Source organism: Callospermophilus lateralis, chromosome 15, assembly GCF_048772815.1.
Source record: "Callospermophilus lateralis isolate mCalLat2 chromosome 15, mCalLat2.hap1, whole genome shotgun sequence".
In the NCBI taxonomy this organism is placed as follows: domain Eukaryota; kingdom Metazoa; phylum Chordata; class Mammalia; order Rodentia; family Sciuridae; genus Callospermophilus; species Callospermophilus lateralis.
In genome coordinates this window covers 41,160,923-41,177,781 of record NC_135319.1, presented here as the reverse complement: position 1 = coordinate 41,177,781, position 16,859 = coordinate 41,160,923, and the positions used below count along the sequence as shown (strand labels likewise).

Sequence of the window (16,859 nt, the reverse complement as noted above, 5' to 3'; positions counted from 1 at the left end):
CAGGTGCCTCGGGCTGAGACTACAGTTTCTTATTTCGGAAGAAAGATATTGACGTGGCTATCCAAAGAATACCTTTATTTAAACTTCACATTTCCAGAAGTGGTAAAGAATTAGAAATCATTAGTCATTAAGTCATCAGCAAGATATTAAATATGTTGGTGGTTAACATTTAGGCCTTGAAATAACCCATTGATTGCATCACAAGAAAACAAACAATGTGGAAAAAAGTTCACTATGCTATAGAAAACTGAAAAATGGTAAGAAACTGAAGGGAATCATTCAGCCACAAAAAAAGAATGATGTTCATTTACTTAAAGAAATACTTTGCAGGCATTTAAACACCCTTTATGTTGTTTGAGTCCAAGACTTTTAGGAAAATCTGAACAATGGAACATTGCAGCAATACCCTTACTTTAAATAAAAGAAAATACAAATATCTTACTATGTGACAAAATAGTGATGATACATTAAGTGATGGAAACAAAAGAAAACTCCTACTTCATTTGCACAAACTGTTTTTTTGTTTTTGTTTTTGTTTTTTTTTTTTCTTTTGTACCAGGGATTGAACTCAGGGACACTCGGCCAGTAAGCCACATCCCCAGCCCTATTTTGTATTTTATTTAGAGATAGGGTCTCACTGAGTTGCTTAGTGCCTTGCTTTTGCTGAGGCTGGCTTTGAACTCCCGATCCATCTGTCTCAGCCTCTGGAGCCACTGGGATTACAGGTGTGGGCCATGATGCCCACCTGATAACCCCACATTTTTATTTTTTGGTACTGGGGATTGAACCCAGGGCCACTTTACCAATGAGGTACATCCCCAGTCCTTTTTTTATTTTTGAGACAGGGTCCCACAAAGTTCCTGAAAGTCTCATTAAGTTGCTCAGGATGGACTTAAAATTTACAATCTTTCTCCTGCTGTAGCCTCAGGGATCCTGAGATTATAGCCAGGCACCATGACACCTGGCTGGTACCATTAACTCTGCAACAACTATGCTGAAATAGAACAAAGATGTTGATCAGTAAAAGAGATTGGGAGTTGTTTTCTGTAGAAAAATAAACATGTACCCTATTAGTGCTTCCTATTATATAATAGTTTAGCATGGATGATATTGATGATAGATTACAATGTTTGCTAGTTTCGCACAGTTTTCTTATACATAAGATGATAAAAACAAAATGGCAAGGTAAGACTTGAATCATAGTGGAATCATAATTCCAGAAGTTAACAACCACAAATAACAATCTATCAATATCAGCATAATTTTGTTGAGGTATTCAGGGTTTATGAACATAAGTACACTAGACACCAAAGATTTTTGCTTCTATTTCCATCTAGTTCTTTGGAGGCAGTATGCTACTGAAGTCTCAGTGTGATACAAAGAGATTCCTTAAAGGCATATTTAAGGACATATAACATCTGCCCTCAATTGAAGGAGTTGGTAGCAAAAAATTTGTTCCATATGCCATATGCAACACATCCCAAAATAAGATCCAGCTGTTTTAAAACTGAAAAAAGCAATGACCAAGTAAGACTAGACCCAGCTCAAACTCCCACCAGAAATGGTAAGATAAAAAAAAAAAAAAAGGAGTGTCAAGCAATTCTGAATGACATCTCTGGAACTAGACTGTTATCACCTGGAAAGACCCCTATAATAGTATACAGGTAGTGGATTAATTTGTGTCATTTAGCACTCCTTAATTATTAGCTTTTCAAATACAATCTGCGTAGGTAACACTCTTTTTTCCCAGTAGAATTTACCTATCTTAAGAAGATAGCATGGGCCCCTGAGAAGTGGCCCATTAGACTCTGTCAAAATAAAAATAAAAAGGGATACGGATGCAGCTCAGTGGTAGCATGCCCCTCATTTCTTTCTTTTTTCTTTTTGGTACTGGGAATTGAACCCAGGGACGCTTAACCACTGAGCCACATTACCAGTCCTTTTTGTTTTAAGATAGTGACTCACTAAATTGCTTAGGGCCTAGCTAAAATCACTGAGGTTGGCTTTGAACTTGCAATCCCCTTATTTCACCCTTCCAAATCACTGGGGATTGCAGGTGTATGCTGCCATGCCCAGCATGCCCCTGATTTCAATCCCCAATACTTAAAAAAAAAAAATGATAGCATGGTTTTGAACACAGCACACTTTAGAGTGTTATATAATATACTCCTATTTAGTCTAACCAAACATAATATAACTTGACATTTTGAAGAGGGAACCCACACTAGCTAGAGTAAATAAATGTAACAGATTATTACACTCTGGCTAGATAATTCACAATCTGCTCTGTCTAGTCACTCAATTAATTGTAATTAAATACATGATACCATACCAAAAACTAGCTAGAGACATAAAGACCACACCCTCTATAGCCTACGTAGAAACACACTGTACAAACAATGCATTTTGGTTTTGTTAGCTTTTATACACATTAAAAATTACTTGCAAAAATGTAGTCAGCCAAAATCCCTGCTCTATGTCCATAAATTCTGTACTAGGCTAGATATGTAGTCCAGAGGTAGAGTGTTTGCCTAGCATGTGTGAAGCCAACTTTAATCCCAAGTATAGGGAAAAAATAAAAGCTTTCACTTATCTTTTAAAAATACTTCTATAACTGTTCAATAATTACAGTATTGCATGTCTCAAAATGTTAAGTTACAACTATACATGAGGAATGCCCTAGCCAAAAGCAAATTGCTAGATAAATACAGAAGTGATAAAAGTCAGCTGAGCTCAGTGGTTTTGCCCTGTAATCTTAATAGGACTCTGAGGCAGGAGGATTGCAAGTTGAAGGCCATCTCTAGCAACTTAGGGAGATTTCTGTCTCAAAATATTAAAAAAAAAAAAAAAAAAAAAAAAAAGTGCTGGAGATGTAGCTCAGCGGTAAAGAGCACCTTGGTTTAATCTCAAGCACCAAAGGGAAAAACAAGGGGGAGATAGACTTATAGGATTTTTTACAGGGAGAAAGTATTCTTTTGAATTACCTATATTTTTGAGATACAAAGGGAAAGGTAAGCTGAGTTAAGCATGACAAAAAAAAAAAAGAAAAATGAATAATTTTTTTTCTTGACTAAAAGTATCTCTGGAAAGTCTGAATCCTTATTGTACAATTAAAAGAAATTGTAGCAAGGCATGTTGGTACAGACTTGTAATCCTAGAAACTGGGGAAGCTGAGGCAGGAGGATCCCAAGTTCAAAGCCAGCCTCAAAAATTAAGTGAAACTCCCCCCCCCCCAGCAATTTAAACAGACACTTTATCAAAATAAATATAAACGTATAAATAAATAAATAAATAAATGGGGCTGGGGATATTGCTTAGTAGTAAATACATACCTCGGTTAGATCCTCAGTACAAAAGAAACAAGCAAATATATTTGCTTGCCAATATTTCAAGAAACCGGGGCTGGGGTTGTGGCTCAGAGTTAGAGCGCTCACCTAGCATGTGCTAGGCTCACCTAGCATGTGCGAGGCGCTGGGTTTGACCCTCAGCACCACTTAACAATAAATAAAATAAGGGCATTGTGTCCAACTACAACTAAAAAATTTAAAAATATATATATTTCAAGGAACCAAATTAAATGGTCTTCAACCATGAATATGAAATACTCAGGAATAAACAAGTTTAAGTAAGGGCTGGGGGGACTGGGGATGTGGCTCAAGCCGTAGCGCGCTCGCCTGGCATGCGTGCGCCCCGGGTTCGATCCTCAGCACCACATACAAACAGAGATGTTGTGTCCGCCAAATACTAAAAAATAAATATTAAAAAAATTCTCTCTCTCTCTCTCTCTCCCCCTCCCTCCCTCCCTCTCTCTTTAAAAATAATAATAATAATAATAATAATAATAATAATAATAATAAGGGCTGGGATGTGGCTTGCAGGTAGAGCACTTTGGCACATGTGAGGCCCTGAGTTCTGTTTCTAGCATGGGGAAGAGGATTGTGGAAGTGAATAATGAAAAGTATATATTGAAAACTACAAAATATGATTGAAAACATTTTCCCCAAAAAGAATTCCATAAGCCTTACATAAAAAGGGACAGTAAGGGTGTAGATATGAGGTAGATCCTTTGCCTAGTATGCACAAAGCCCTGCCTTTAATACCCAACAACACACACACACACACACACACAAGAAAGTAACATAAAGAGGTACAATGATCATAAACTAGAAGCTTTGTATCCAAACAAAACTGATCTCTCCAAGCAAATCCATACATTGAACATGTCATAAACAAAATCCAGCAAGTTTTTACTTTTGTTTTTGTTTATTTATTAATTATTTTTGTGCTCAGCATTTTTTTTTTATTGTTTGTAGGGATTGAACCCAGGTCCTTACATATGCTAAGCACATATTCTACCACTGATCCATATTTCCAGCCCCTAAAGAAAGTTCTAATTGGAAAAATCATCGTTACTTTATGTTTTCATTTTTTAAATTTCAATTTTTGTACCGTGAATTCAACCTGGGGAACTTTACCACTGAGTGACACACCCAGCCCTTTTTATTCTTTGGCACAGGGTCTTGCTAAATTCCCAGGTTTGGGACAGTACAGAAAGTAAACAAACACATTCAACAGAAAGAACTCTTGTCTGAGAAAGGAAAGAATTACTCAAAGAATGTTGAAGGTACGCTCTGGTCAAATGTGCAATTTCTGAGCATCAGATTAAATAATCATTATATAATTATTTAATTATATAATATATTGCTAGTCCACAAACTTCCACTCCCTAGTTTAAGCAACCATTAATGATGGCCTTGAATTTATGAATCGCTTCTCTCTACATCCACAGTCACTGGGATTACAGGTGTGGGCCACACACCTGACTACAATTACTTGGTAAAATTTAGGAAAACTAAACATATGCATATTTTATGATCCAGCAATGCCATTCTCAGGATTAAACTCAATATATACATATATTCACCAAAGGACATGTACCGTGTTCATACAAGCAATACTGCTCATTAACAGAAGTCATAAATTATTTGTGATACATATGATGGCATACTCTACTGCAATGACAAAGAATTAAGTGTAAGCAATATTACTGAGGAGTCTTATAAAGAACACTAAGCAAAATAAACCATAAAAAAAAAAATGGGTGTGGTAATAATGCATGCCCGTAAATTCAGCAGTGATTTGGGAGACTGGACAAGAAAACCCTAAATTCGAAGTCAGTCTGAGAAATTTAGTGAGACCCTGTCTCAAAATAAATTTAAAAAGGGCGGGAGATACAGCTCAGTAGTACAGTGCCCTGGGTTCAATCCTGGGTTCAATCCCCAGGTTTGGGACAGTACAGAAAGTAAACAAACACATTCAACAGAAAGGACTCTTGTCTGAGAAAGGAAAGAATTACTCTAAGAATGTTGAAGGTGCGCTCTGGTCAAATGTGTAATTTCTGAGCATCAGATTAAATAATCATTATATAATTATTTAATTATACAATATATTGCTAGTCCACAAACTTCCACTCCCTAGTTTAAGCAACCATTAATGATTTTTGTCCAATGATTTTTCACCTGATAATTATTTATTTCCATCATTTCTTCCAATTCTAATAATTATATTTAATCTCTAAGGCAGAACACAGTGGTGCACACCTGTAATCCCAGCAAATGGAAAGAAAGGCTAAGGCAGGAAAAGCCTAAATTCTGATCAGCCTCAGCAATTTAGCCAGGCCCTAAGCAAAGTAGTGAGCCCTTGTCTCAAAAAAAGGTCTGGGAATGTATAGTGCCCAAAATCAAATAGGGTAGAGAATGTTAGAGAGAAGGAAAAAATTCCTCCCATTATGGAAACAGTATGAAAATTCCTCAGAAAACTTGGAATGGAATCACCATTTGACCCAGCTATTCCATTCCTTGGTTTATACTCAAATGACTTAAAATCAACATACTACAGTGACACAGCCACATCAGTGTTTTATAGCAGCTCAACTAACAATAGCTAAACTGTGAGACCAACCTAGGTATCCTTGAATGGATAAAGAAAATGTGATATATATGTATTCTCTCTCTCTCTCTCTCTCTCTCATAGAATTCTACACAGCCTTAAAAAAGAATGAAATTATGGCATTTGCTGGTAAATGAATGGAGCTGGAGGATACCATGCTAAGCGAAATAAACCAATCCCAAAAAACCAAAGGCAGGCTAGGCTGGGCTGGGCTGGGTAGCACACACCTGTAATCCCAGTGGTTTGGGAGGTTGAGGCAGGAGGATCTCAAGTGCAAAGCCAGCCAGCCTCAGCAACTCAGAGACCCTTCCTCTAAATAAAATATAAAAAAGGCTGGGGATGAATGAAGCTCAGTAGTCACACTGTGTTTAATCCCTGATACAAAAAAAAAAAAAAAAAAAGATTTACAAAGCCTCTCTCTCACTCATAAGGAATTTGGAAATTAGTAAAGCATAGAGGTATCGGCACTGGTAAACACTCAAAATGCTGCAGACCCTGGGTTTAAAAAAAAAAAAAGGTATTTACCCTGAGTGTGGTGACACACATCTGTAATCTCAGCATTTTGGGAGGCTGAGATAGGAGAATTCCAAGTTTCAGCCTCAGCAACTTAGCAAGACCCTGTCTCAAAATAAAAATAAAAAAGTGGGGCTGGGGTTGTGGCTCAGCAGTACAGCATTCACCTGCCACGAGAAATCTGCTGGGTTCTATCCTCAGCACTACGTAAAAATAAATAAAATAAAGGTATTGTGTCCAACTACAACTAAAAAAAAAAAGATTTAAAAATAAATAAATAAATAAATAAATAGGGGCTGGGGCTGCAGCTCAGTGAAAGAATGCTTGCCTTACACTGTGAGGTACTGGGTTCCATCCTCAGCACCACACAAAAATAAATAAAGATATTGTATTCATCTACAACTGAAAAATATTTAAATAATAATACAATGGTTGTAGCTCAGTGGTAAAGTGTTCTAGGGTTCAAGGTCCAGTACCAAATTTTTAAAAATGATATTTACAAAGTAAAAAAAGTAAATTACAATGCTGAAAGCTAAAAGATACTACCTTAACTAAGGAATCAAAATGATGATCCTAAGGGGCTGGGGTTGTGGCTCAGCGGTAGAGCATTTGCTTAGTATGTCCTCAGCACTGCATATAAGTAAATAAATAAATAAATATCCATCAACAACTTAAAAAAAAAATGATGATCCTAAATAATAAAGGAATAAATTAACATCATGTGTCTCTTCGCGACTCACATTTTGTCCCCAAATTAAGGGACAAAAATAATTGATTTGAATAGGATGTGGAGAAAAAGGAATCCTTTTACACTGTTGAAGGATTTTAAATTAGTACAACTATTATGGAAATCAGTATGGAGGATCCTCCAAAGACAAGGAATAGAACCACCAAGACTCAGCTATACCACTCCTCAGTTTTTGTCCTAAAGATTTAATGTCAGCATACTACAGAAATACATGCATACCCATGTTTACAGCAGCACAATTCACAATACCAAACCATGTAATCAGCCAAGATGTCCATCATAGGATGAATGGATTAAAGAAATGTGGTATATATACATAATGTTTTATTTGGCCATAAAGAAAAATTAAATTATGTCATTTGCAGAAAAAAAAATGAAACCAGAGACCATTATGTTAAATGAAATAAGCCAAACTGAAGGGCTGTATGTTTTTTCTCATATGTGGAACTGAAGAAGAAAAAGAAAAAGAGAGATCTCAAGAAAATTGAAGGGAGATCAGTATAGTAGAGGAAAAGGGACCAGAGTGAGAAGGACCATAGGAGAAGAAAAGGAGAAATATTGGAGAATGTTATTGACCAAATTATATTTTTATACCGTGTGCATGTAAAATATGTAACAACAAATACCACCATTATGTATAATTATAATTTACCAATAAAAAATATGGAAAGTGTCAGGTGTGGTGGCACATGCCTGTAATCCCAGTGACTCAGGAGGATTACAAATCTAAGGCTAGCCTCAGAAACTTAGTGAGGCCCAAAGCAACTTAGCAAGACTCCATCTCATTAATCTAAATAAAGAAAAAAGGCAGGAGGTAAGCAAGAATAAAGGAACTTTAGATTGTGCAGGGGGAGTGAGGAGAGGGGAGGGGTAGGAGGGTGTGGGTGGGAAGTATGCAGAAATGAGATGGACATTATTACCCTATATATATGTATGATTACACTACAATTGCGACTCGACACCATGTACAGCTAGAGGAAGAAGTTGTGCTTCATTTATGTACAATGTCAAAATGCATTCTGCTGTCATGTATTGAACAAATTTAAAAAATAATAATAAATTTAAAATATATATATAACAAACAAAATGAGGCTTGGGAATGTACCTTAATGATAAATGCCCCTAGATTCAATCCCTAGTACGAAAAAGAAAACGAAACAGTCTGCCAGGGGCTGGGGATGAAGCTTCATGGTGGAGTGCTTGCCTCTAACACAGGAGGCCTTGAATTCGACCCCCAGCACCACAAAAATAAAAAATTGAAAGCCATCTGGGTACAGTGATGCACATCTGAAATCCCAGCAATCTGGAAGACAAGGCAAGATGATCAATAGTTTGAGGCCAGCCTGGGTAAATAAGTTACCATGTCTCAAAAAGAGAAAAGTTGGGCTGGGGATGTGGCTCAAGTGGTATAGTGCTCACCTGGCATGAGCGGGGCACTGGGTTTGATCCTCAGCACCACATACAAATAAAATAAAGATGTTGTGTCCACTGAAAACTAAAATATTAAAAAAAAAAAAAAAAAAGAGAAAGAGAGAGAAAAGAGTTAATAAAAAGGATTAGCTCAGGGGTAAAGCACCTCTGGCTTCAATCCCCAGTACCGCCAGAACAACAAACCACTCAAGATCTAAATTTATAAAAGATACAAATTTATAAAACTGATTGAGTTACAAATATATTCTCTTTTCATATTTCCAACAAGTATTTATTGAGCATTTTTTACTGTGCTAAAGGAGACAGGCACTTAGGGAAAAAAGTTAGCTGATACGTAGCCTGGGTAACACACACATACAGTTTTGACAGAGTAAGGGGTGAGAGTGACAGGGGAGAGTGGGGTTGTCAGAAAAAGCAAGATGACTATGACATGGGAATAGAGCCTGGTTTTGTTTCATTTTTTTGTGTTGGTACTGAGGATGGAACTCAGGTGTACTTTACCAATGAGCCACAACCACAGTCCTTTTTAAATTTTATTCTGAGACAGCCTCTTGCTAAGTTGCGGTGGCTGACCTCAAACTTTGGATCCTCTTGCCTCAGTTTCCACAGTAGATGGGATTACAGGTGTGTAATCCCACACACCTGTAATATTCCATGCTAATACATTGAGACTTTATGTATAATTTGAATGCTTTGAAACTTTGTCTCTATTTTCTTTTGCTTGTTTTGTTTTGTTTGTTTGATTGATTGATTGATTAGTTTTTGGTAAACACAGTGTCTTTATTTTTTATTTATATGTGGTGCAGAGGATCCAACCAAGTGCCTCATGCATACCAGTAGAGCACTCTACCACTGAGCCATAACCCCAGCCCTTTGTTTTATTTTGACAGAAATACATCCCATATGCAGAACACTAAATGTATTTAGGAAGGAGATAGTAAGGCAGCCTTGCTTGATTTCTTAACTTCCCTGCTAGCTGGTACACTCCTGACTATCTTCCGTGCATAGCCCAGAAGGCAATAAGCACTGTTGACAATAAACTGAATTCTGTAATTGTATTAACAACAGATTAAAAACAAAACAAAAAAACTCAACTAGTGGCCAAGAAAATACAAAGGATGGTGGGCTCACATCTTATAAAATTAGAGAATGTAGAAGGGTGAGAGAAGAAGGCATCAGAGCTCACTGACTTTCCTGGTGAAAAAAGGCTGGTGCAGGAGGATCACAAGATTGATCATAAGAGGAGAAGCAGGTTTGGGAAAGAAGAGAACTAAAGTGCTTATATGTATTAGAGATGTTTTTGGTACTACGTCAATTAGCAATGCTACTCATCAGTAGTTTACAAGGGAGGTCTCTCTGGAAGAGATATTAATATTGCTACTGAGTGTCTTAGATGTTTATAAATCATTTGGTAACCAGTCATATTTGTTCTATTCCCACATGTGTGAAATGACTTGTATAAAGAAAGATTACCCATTACAATAAGGTTTGTAATAACAAAATATTTTAGAAACACTTTAAATGCTCATTGATCTAGGATTGGTTAAACATCTGGGCTCTTGTTTGCAAAGGCTTAGTAAAATAAGAAATCAGCATTTTGGACTAAAATTTTAAACCAAGCCAACACAGTGGTGCACACCTGTAATCTCAGCTATTCTGGAGAAGGAGAATTGCAATTTGAGGCCTGTCTCAGTAATTTAGTGGGACCCTATCTTAAAATAAAAAAATAAAAAGGGATGAGGAGGATATAGCTCTATGTTAGATTGCTCCTGGTTCGATCCCTAGTACCAACAACTCAATAAACAAACAAGTAAATAGAATTTTAAGTCAATAGCCAGGCATGGTGGTGCACGCCTGTAATCCCAGCAGCTCAGCAGGCTGAAACAAGAGGATCAAAGCCAGCCTCAGCAACAGAGAGGTGCTAAGCAACTCAGTGAGACCCTGTCTCTAAATAAAAAAAAAAAAAATCCGGCTGGGGATATGGCTCAGTGGTTGAGTGCCTCTGGGTTCAATCCCCAATACCAAAAAAAAAAAAAAAGTCAAATCAAGAAAGAAATAGAAAAATGATTGAATTAAAAGTTCAAAAATGCTTTTAAATCAACTCCCCCTATAACACCTGCATTTATAGTAGACAAAATGAACATATGAATCATGTGATTTAAAAATCATAAAGCCCACTGGGTGGTGCTAACACCAATAATCCAAGTGATTAGGGAGGCTGAAATAGAAGGATCACGAATTGAGGCCAGTCTCATCAATTTAGCAAGGCCCTGAACAATTTAGCGAGACCCTGTCTCAAAATAAAAAATTAAAAAGACTCAAGGATGTAGCTCACTCAACATCTCCCCCCAAAAAAATAAATAAATAAATCATAAAGTCCCACACTTCACAATTGTTTTATTTTATTTTTGGTACAGAGGATTGAATGAAGAGCCATTTTACCACCGAGAGCTACAACCTCATCTCTTTCTTTTTTTCTACTAAATTATTTATTTATTCTGATTTGTTATATATGATGGCAGATCTTTTTCTTTTTTTTTTTTTGGTTACAGGGTCTTGGTAAGCTGCTGAGGTTGACCTCAATCTCGTGATCCTCCTGCACCAGCCTCTTTAGTCACTTGCAGCTGTCTTTTAATTTATTTTTAAAATTTTTATATATAAAATGTATATATTATATAAAAAGTATGTAGATTTTCGGGGGCACTCCACCACTGAGCCACATTCCAGCCCTATTTTCTATTTTGATTTAGAGACAGGGTCTCACTGAGTTGCTTAGTGCCTTGACTTTACTGAGGCTGGCTTTTCTCCCTGCCCCGCCCCTGCCAAAAATTTATTTATTTATTTATTTTAATTTTTTAAGTGGGCACAATTATCTATTTTACATTTATGTGGTGCTGAGGATCGAACTCAGTGCCTCAAGCATTCTAGGTGAGGACTCTATCACTGGGCCACAACCCCAGCCCACTGAGGCTGGCTTTGAACTCACAATCCTCCCATCTCAGCCTCCAAAGCCACTGCGATTACAGGTGCATGTGCCACCATGCACAGCATATATATAATTTTTTTTTAGTTGTTGATTAACCTTTATTTTATTCAATTATTTATATGAGGTGCTGAGAATAGAACCCGTGTCTCATGTATGCTAAGCAAGCACTCTACCACTGAGCCACAATCCCAGCCTGACAGGTGTGTTTTGTGTTTGTTTGTTTTTTTTCAGTTGTAGACAAACATGATTTATTTATTTTTATGTGGTGCTCAGGATCAAATCCAGTACTTCACACGTTTGAGGCAAGTGCCCTACCACTGAGCCACAACCCCCACAGGTATGTTTTAAAAAATAAAAAGGGTTGGGAATGTGGATCAGCAGTTAGAGAGTCCCTAGGTTGAATCCTTGGTGCCCCACCCCAAACAAAAAAAATGTGAGAGGCAAGACAGGCATAGAAGTGCATGCCTGTAATCCCACTGAAGCTGGAGAATGGCAAATTGGACACCAGCCTCAGTAACTTAAGGAGACCCTTCTCTCAAAATAAAAAACAATAAAAGCACCATGCCTCAGTTAAATTGCCCCCAAAAATGTGATAAGCAGTAGTTTTGAGTTTTAGCCAAGCTCTATAAAAATCTTTTAAGTAAATTCTAAATTAAATGATACTTTTACTATTATAGGTTCATAAACTTTCATACTAAGACTTAATGTTTGTGTCATACTGAACTACTTTCACTTAATCACTAAAACCTCCATGAAATAAGCAGAACAGGTAGAAGTCACCCCCTAAAGATTGAAAGGAAAGCTGTTTTATTGGAACGCATCCAAGGCAAAGTTTGTAGCATAAGTATGCAAAAGTATTAACTCTTTCTTTCTTTCGTTCCTTCTTTTTTAACATTTTTTTAGTTGTAGTTGGACAAAATATCTTTATTTTATTTATTTATATATTTTTATGTGGTGCTGAGGATCGAACCCAGCACCTCACATTTGCTAGGTAAGCTCTCTACCTCTGAGCCTCAGCCCCAGCCCCAGTTTTAACTCTTTCAAAAGCAAAAAATTTTAACTTATTTAGGCAGGGTTGTCATGAGGCACTGGGTTCGATCCCCGGCACCACATTTAAAAAAAAAAAAAAAAAATTAATAAAAGAAAGGTATTGGGGCTGGGGATGTGGCTCAAGTGGTAGCATGCTCACCTGGCATGCATGAAGAACTGGGTTCAATCCTCAGTAATACATAAAATAAAATAAAGATATTTAAAAAAAAGAAAGAAAGGTATTGTGTTCATCTAAACTAAAAAATATATTTAATTTTTTTTAACTTCTTGGATTTTTCTGGGCTTCTAGGGAGTTAGGGAGTTAATGAATTTGTTCCACTCTTATATTTTAGTCCTGTAACTTCCAAAAAAAGACGTCCATTAGCCAAAATGAGGCAGAGTAGAAATTTTAGCCAATCCAAACTTCATGCAATTTCCCTATGTCTCTATCAAATCCTATAATGGAAAACTCTGTTCTAGTTTTCTGGGACAACTTCTAAAAGCGACCTAAGGCCAGGTGCAGTGGCACATGCCTGTAATTCCAGTGGCTCCAGAGGCAGGAGGATTCCAAATTCAAGGCCAGTCTCAGCAACTAATCAAGGCCCTAAGCAACAAAGTGAGACCCCTATGTCAAAATTAAAAATACAGCTAGGCATGATGGTGCACATCTCTAATCCCAGTGGCTTGGGAGGTTAAGGCAGGAGGATGTAGAGTTCAAAGCCAGCCTCAGCAACAGCAAAGCATTAACACTAAGCAACTCAGTGAGACCCTGTCTCTAATTAAAATATAAAATAGGGCTGGGGGGTGTGGCTCAGTGGGTGGGTACAACCCAAGTTCAATCCCCAGTACCAAAAAATAAATAAACAAATAACACAGAGGGATGGAGATGTGGCTCAGTGGTAAAGTGCCTCTGGGTTCAATCCCCAGTACCAAAAAATAACAGTTAAAAAAAAAAAAAAAAAAAAAAAAAGGCAAGCAAAGGCATCAGAGCACAAGACAATCTTCAAGTAGACCCACAGATTCTTACAGACAAAGCCAACATTTCACCAAAGTACGATGATATAGGGCTGAAGCAAATCATCTCTGCACAGATCATTATATCCACATTGTAGTTGTCTCCCAGGCCTTTGACCCTTTGCTTACCTCCAAAGCCACAGATGGCTTCTTTTTCAGCTCCTCACATTTCCTCTTCTTGCAGATCTGATGGCTATTCTTTCTGTTCTTGCAGTAAGTACATTCGCCACAGTTGTCTTTCTGCTGGCAGGGCTCACAGACCCCACATCGCTTTCGTTTCTTTCTTTCCGAAGTTGGTAGCAAGGTGGTAGAGGGAGAAGAGGTGGTATTGGCAACTGACACTGGCACAGATGTCCCTGTGGTGTTAACATCAGCCAAGCTGGTCATGCTAACCTGGGAATTTCCTCCTTCTGATATGCTGGGATTGGCTTGGGAGAGTGGGGTCACACCCAGTGAAACAGGGGTGGAAGTGAACCCCTGAGTGTGAGCTGGCAGAAGGCTTCTTGGAAGGTGCTCCTCATTTTCTACATTGCTTGCAGTTGTTCCTGGAGGTATGGAACCTAACTCGGAGTCTGATGATAATTGAGGAGTGTGTCCTGAGCCCAAAGGCAAAACTGGCATAGCACTCTGGACCTCAAGCCCATATGGGACAGCACTCTGGGGCTCAGGCCATTTGAGGTTGAGGGGAGCATTACAAGTAGCAGTTGGGTTCAGAACAATAGGAAGAAAAGTAGGCAGGTTTGGGGCAGCATCCCCAACCACACCATGCATTCCTTGTTGGTTTGGAATAGTACCAAAGACTTCTCCTTGGACCGAAATAGCACCAGGAATCTCTGGTGGGTCTGGGGTCTCACCAAGAGCCTCACGATGAACTGGGTTAGCACCAGGAAATTCCCATTGATGAGGGATAGCACTGAAGGCCTGTCTTAGGACAGAGGTGGTATCAGGAACTTCCTCTTGATCTAGCGTAGATTTGAAGGCCCCTGGATGATCTGGTTTAGCCTCAAGGGTTTCTGGTTCTGAGCCTGCCAAGAGGAGTTTTATTAGAGTGTTGGGATATACAGACCCACCAAGAGACAAGCAATTTCTAACATCTAATTCAGGTATAATCTTATTAAAACTGGGAGACGGGAAACAAGTAGGTTCACTCTTCATGGGTTCCAGATAAGAATCAGTTAGCTTCAGAGATTGTACTTGGGAACCCAAATCTTCTAACTGAATGGTACTTTCAGAGGTAACTTCAGGGGCTGATCTTTGGATTAAAGGAGCACCTACAGTGTCCTGAGCAAACATTCCAGGAGAATCACTGATACCATTTGATATCTGTTCAGAGAATGGTCCTTCACCACAATGTGTCCCTTCCAACGGCCCAGAAAGGATCCCTGCTGCAGGGCTACTATGAGTGGGTACATGGAATTTGGTATCCTCTATCCCTTGAGACCAAGACTGAGTTGTCTCTTGACTCTCACCTTCAATTAAAGATGTATGTTGTACACTGATTAGATTCTCTATATCAGGGAGGATGAGGGGATCTTGATCTTGGATGGGGACCGAATCATTTTCTGAGCACTTTCCTCCCGTCTCATTGACTACCTTATAGTCAGACTCATGTTGCTTTTCTAAACTCTTGGAAGGTGGAACTTTCTTGGGTTTAGATGTAACCACTGGGGGTTGAGAAAGCCGCCTGCTAAGAGAGGTGCTGCGGAGAGCCATTGTAAAGCCATTGCAAGTTAAGGACTCCGGGTTCTGAAAAAGAACCTCCGTCCTGTCCAAATTCATTCGGGCTGCTCCAGCTCTTGTCAGAAGGCTTCTGACTGGCGTAGGTGGGTTAGGATCTGTTTTTTTCTTAACATTTCCTTCTTGAAGGAATTGCTTTACTTTTCCAAGGCTCACAGTCTTGACAGATGTCACATTTTTGTTGGCTGGCTTGGATGTCTTCTTTAGCTGGATGTTTTTCTTTTTGGTTAAATCTTCCTTCCTGACCAATTTGGAAGGTTTTGCATGGCGGGATCGAGACATAGTTATGGAGTAGGAAAAAATGAAAGGACACAGGAAACAGAGTCATTGGTCCTTTGGAAAGTCTCACTTCTGTAGAGAATCTGGATGTATTGTCAAGTTCAGTCGTACCAGGTTTTGGTCTGAAATAATAACAATAACAAAAATATTGTAAGTCGTTCTCATTTGAAATAGAATATTTACTATTATTTGAAACTGAGGAACTGAGAAAATGTTTACTTCCAAAGAGAAGTATAATAGACATACACAAAAATATGCTAAGGAATTCTTTGGTGTGTGTGGTTGTGTGGTGGGTGCTAGGCATCAAACCCAGAGGAGTGAACCCAGGGCTTTGCACATGCTAGTCAAGCAATCTACTATAGACCAAAGGAATCTTTTTTTTTTTTTTTTTTTTTTTGTGCTGGAGATTGAACCCAGGGCCTTGTGCTTGTGAGACAAACACTCTACCAACTGAGCTATATCCCCAGCCCCTCAAGGGCTTCTTTAAACCTTGAATTCACAATGCTCCTTTAGTTACTGTGACAACTGATAAAAGTTGATGAAGTTCTTTATGTAAGATAATCACACAAGTAGTTACTTGTCATTTATACCTTTAAATCCCATTTGGATACTTTAAAATTTATCCCTTAAACAGGGTACTTCAATCCCATTGGTTTGGGAAGCTGAGGCAGGAGGATTGCAAATTCAAAGCTAGCTCAGCAATTTGGCAAGAAGGAAGTGCCCTTGGGTTCAATCCCTGGTACCAAAAAATAAACCAAAAACCTCTTGCCAGCTGCTCAGGAGACTGAGCAATGCCAGTCTCAGCAATGATGAGGCACTAAGCAACTCAATGAGACCCTGTCTCTCAATAAAATATAAAATAGGGCTAGAGATGTGACTCAGTAGTCAAGTGCCCCTGAGTTCATTCCCCACCCAAAAAAAAAAAAAAAAACCTCTTAGGCTGGGCATAGTAGTGCACACCTGTAATCCCAATGAGGCTGAGGCATAAAAATTTCAGGTTCAAGGCCAGCCTCGGCAACTTACCAAGACCCTGTCTCAAAATAAAAAGTTCGTGACACATATACACAATGGAATATTACTCAACCATAAAGAAGCATGAAATTATGGCACTTGTGGGTAAATGGATAGAACTTGAGACTACCATTCTAAGTGAAATAAACAGACCTACCCAAA

At 38.3% G+C, this 16,859-nt stretch overlaps 1 protein-coding gene across 5 annotated transcripts in view; it reads right to left on the bottom strand.

Annotated features, from left to right (window-relative positions):
- The window catches only part of Tet1 (tet methylcytosine dioxygenase 1), a 104,675-nt gene extending 88,986 nt beyond the window's left edge, over positions 1 to 15,689 (bottom strand). For all 5 annotated transcript variants that reach the window (XM_076834681.1, XM_076834683.1, XM_076834684.1 and 2 more), the window contains exon 1: positions 13,800 to 15,689. In XM_076834681.1, coding sequence (XP_076690796.1) covers positions 13,800 to 15,689 — 1,890 coding nt within the window. The remainder of the gene's footprint in view (positions 1 to 13,799) is intronic.
- Positions 15,690 to 16,859: the final 1,170 nt, after the last annotated feature.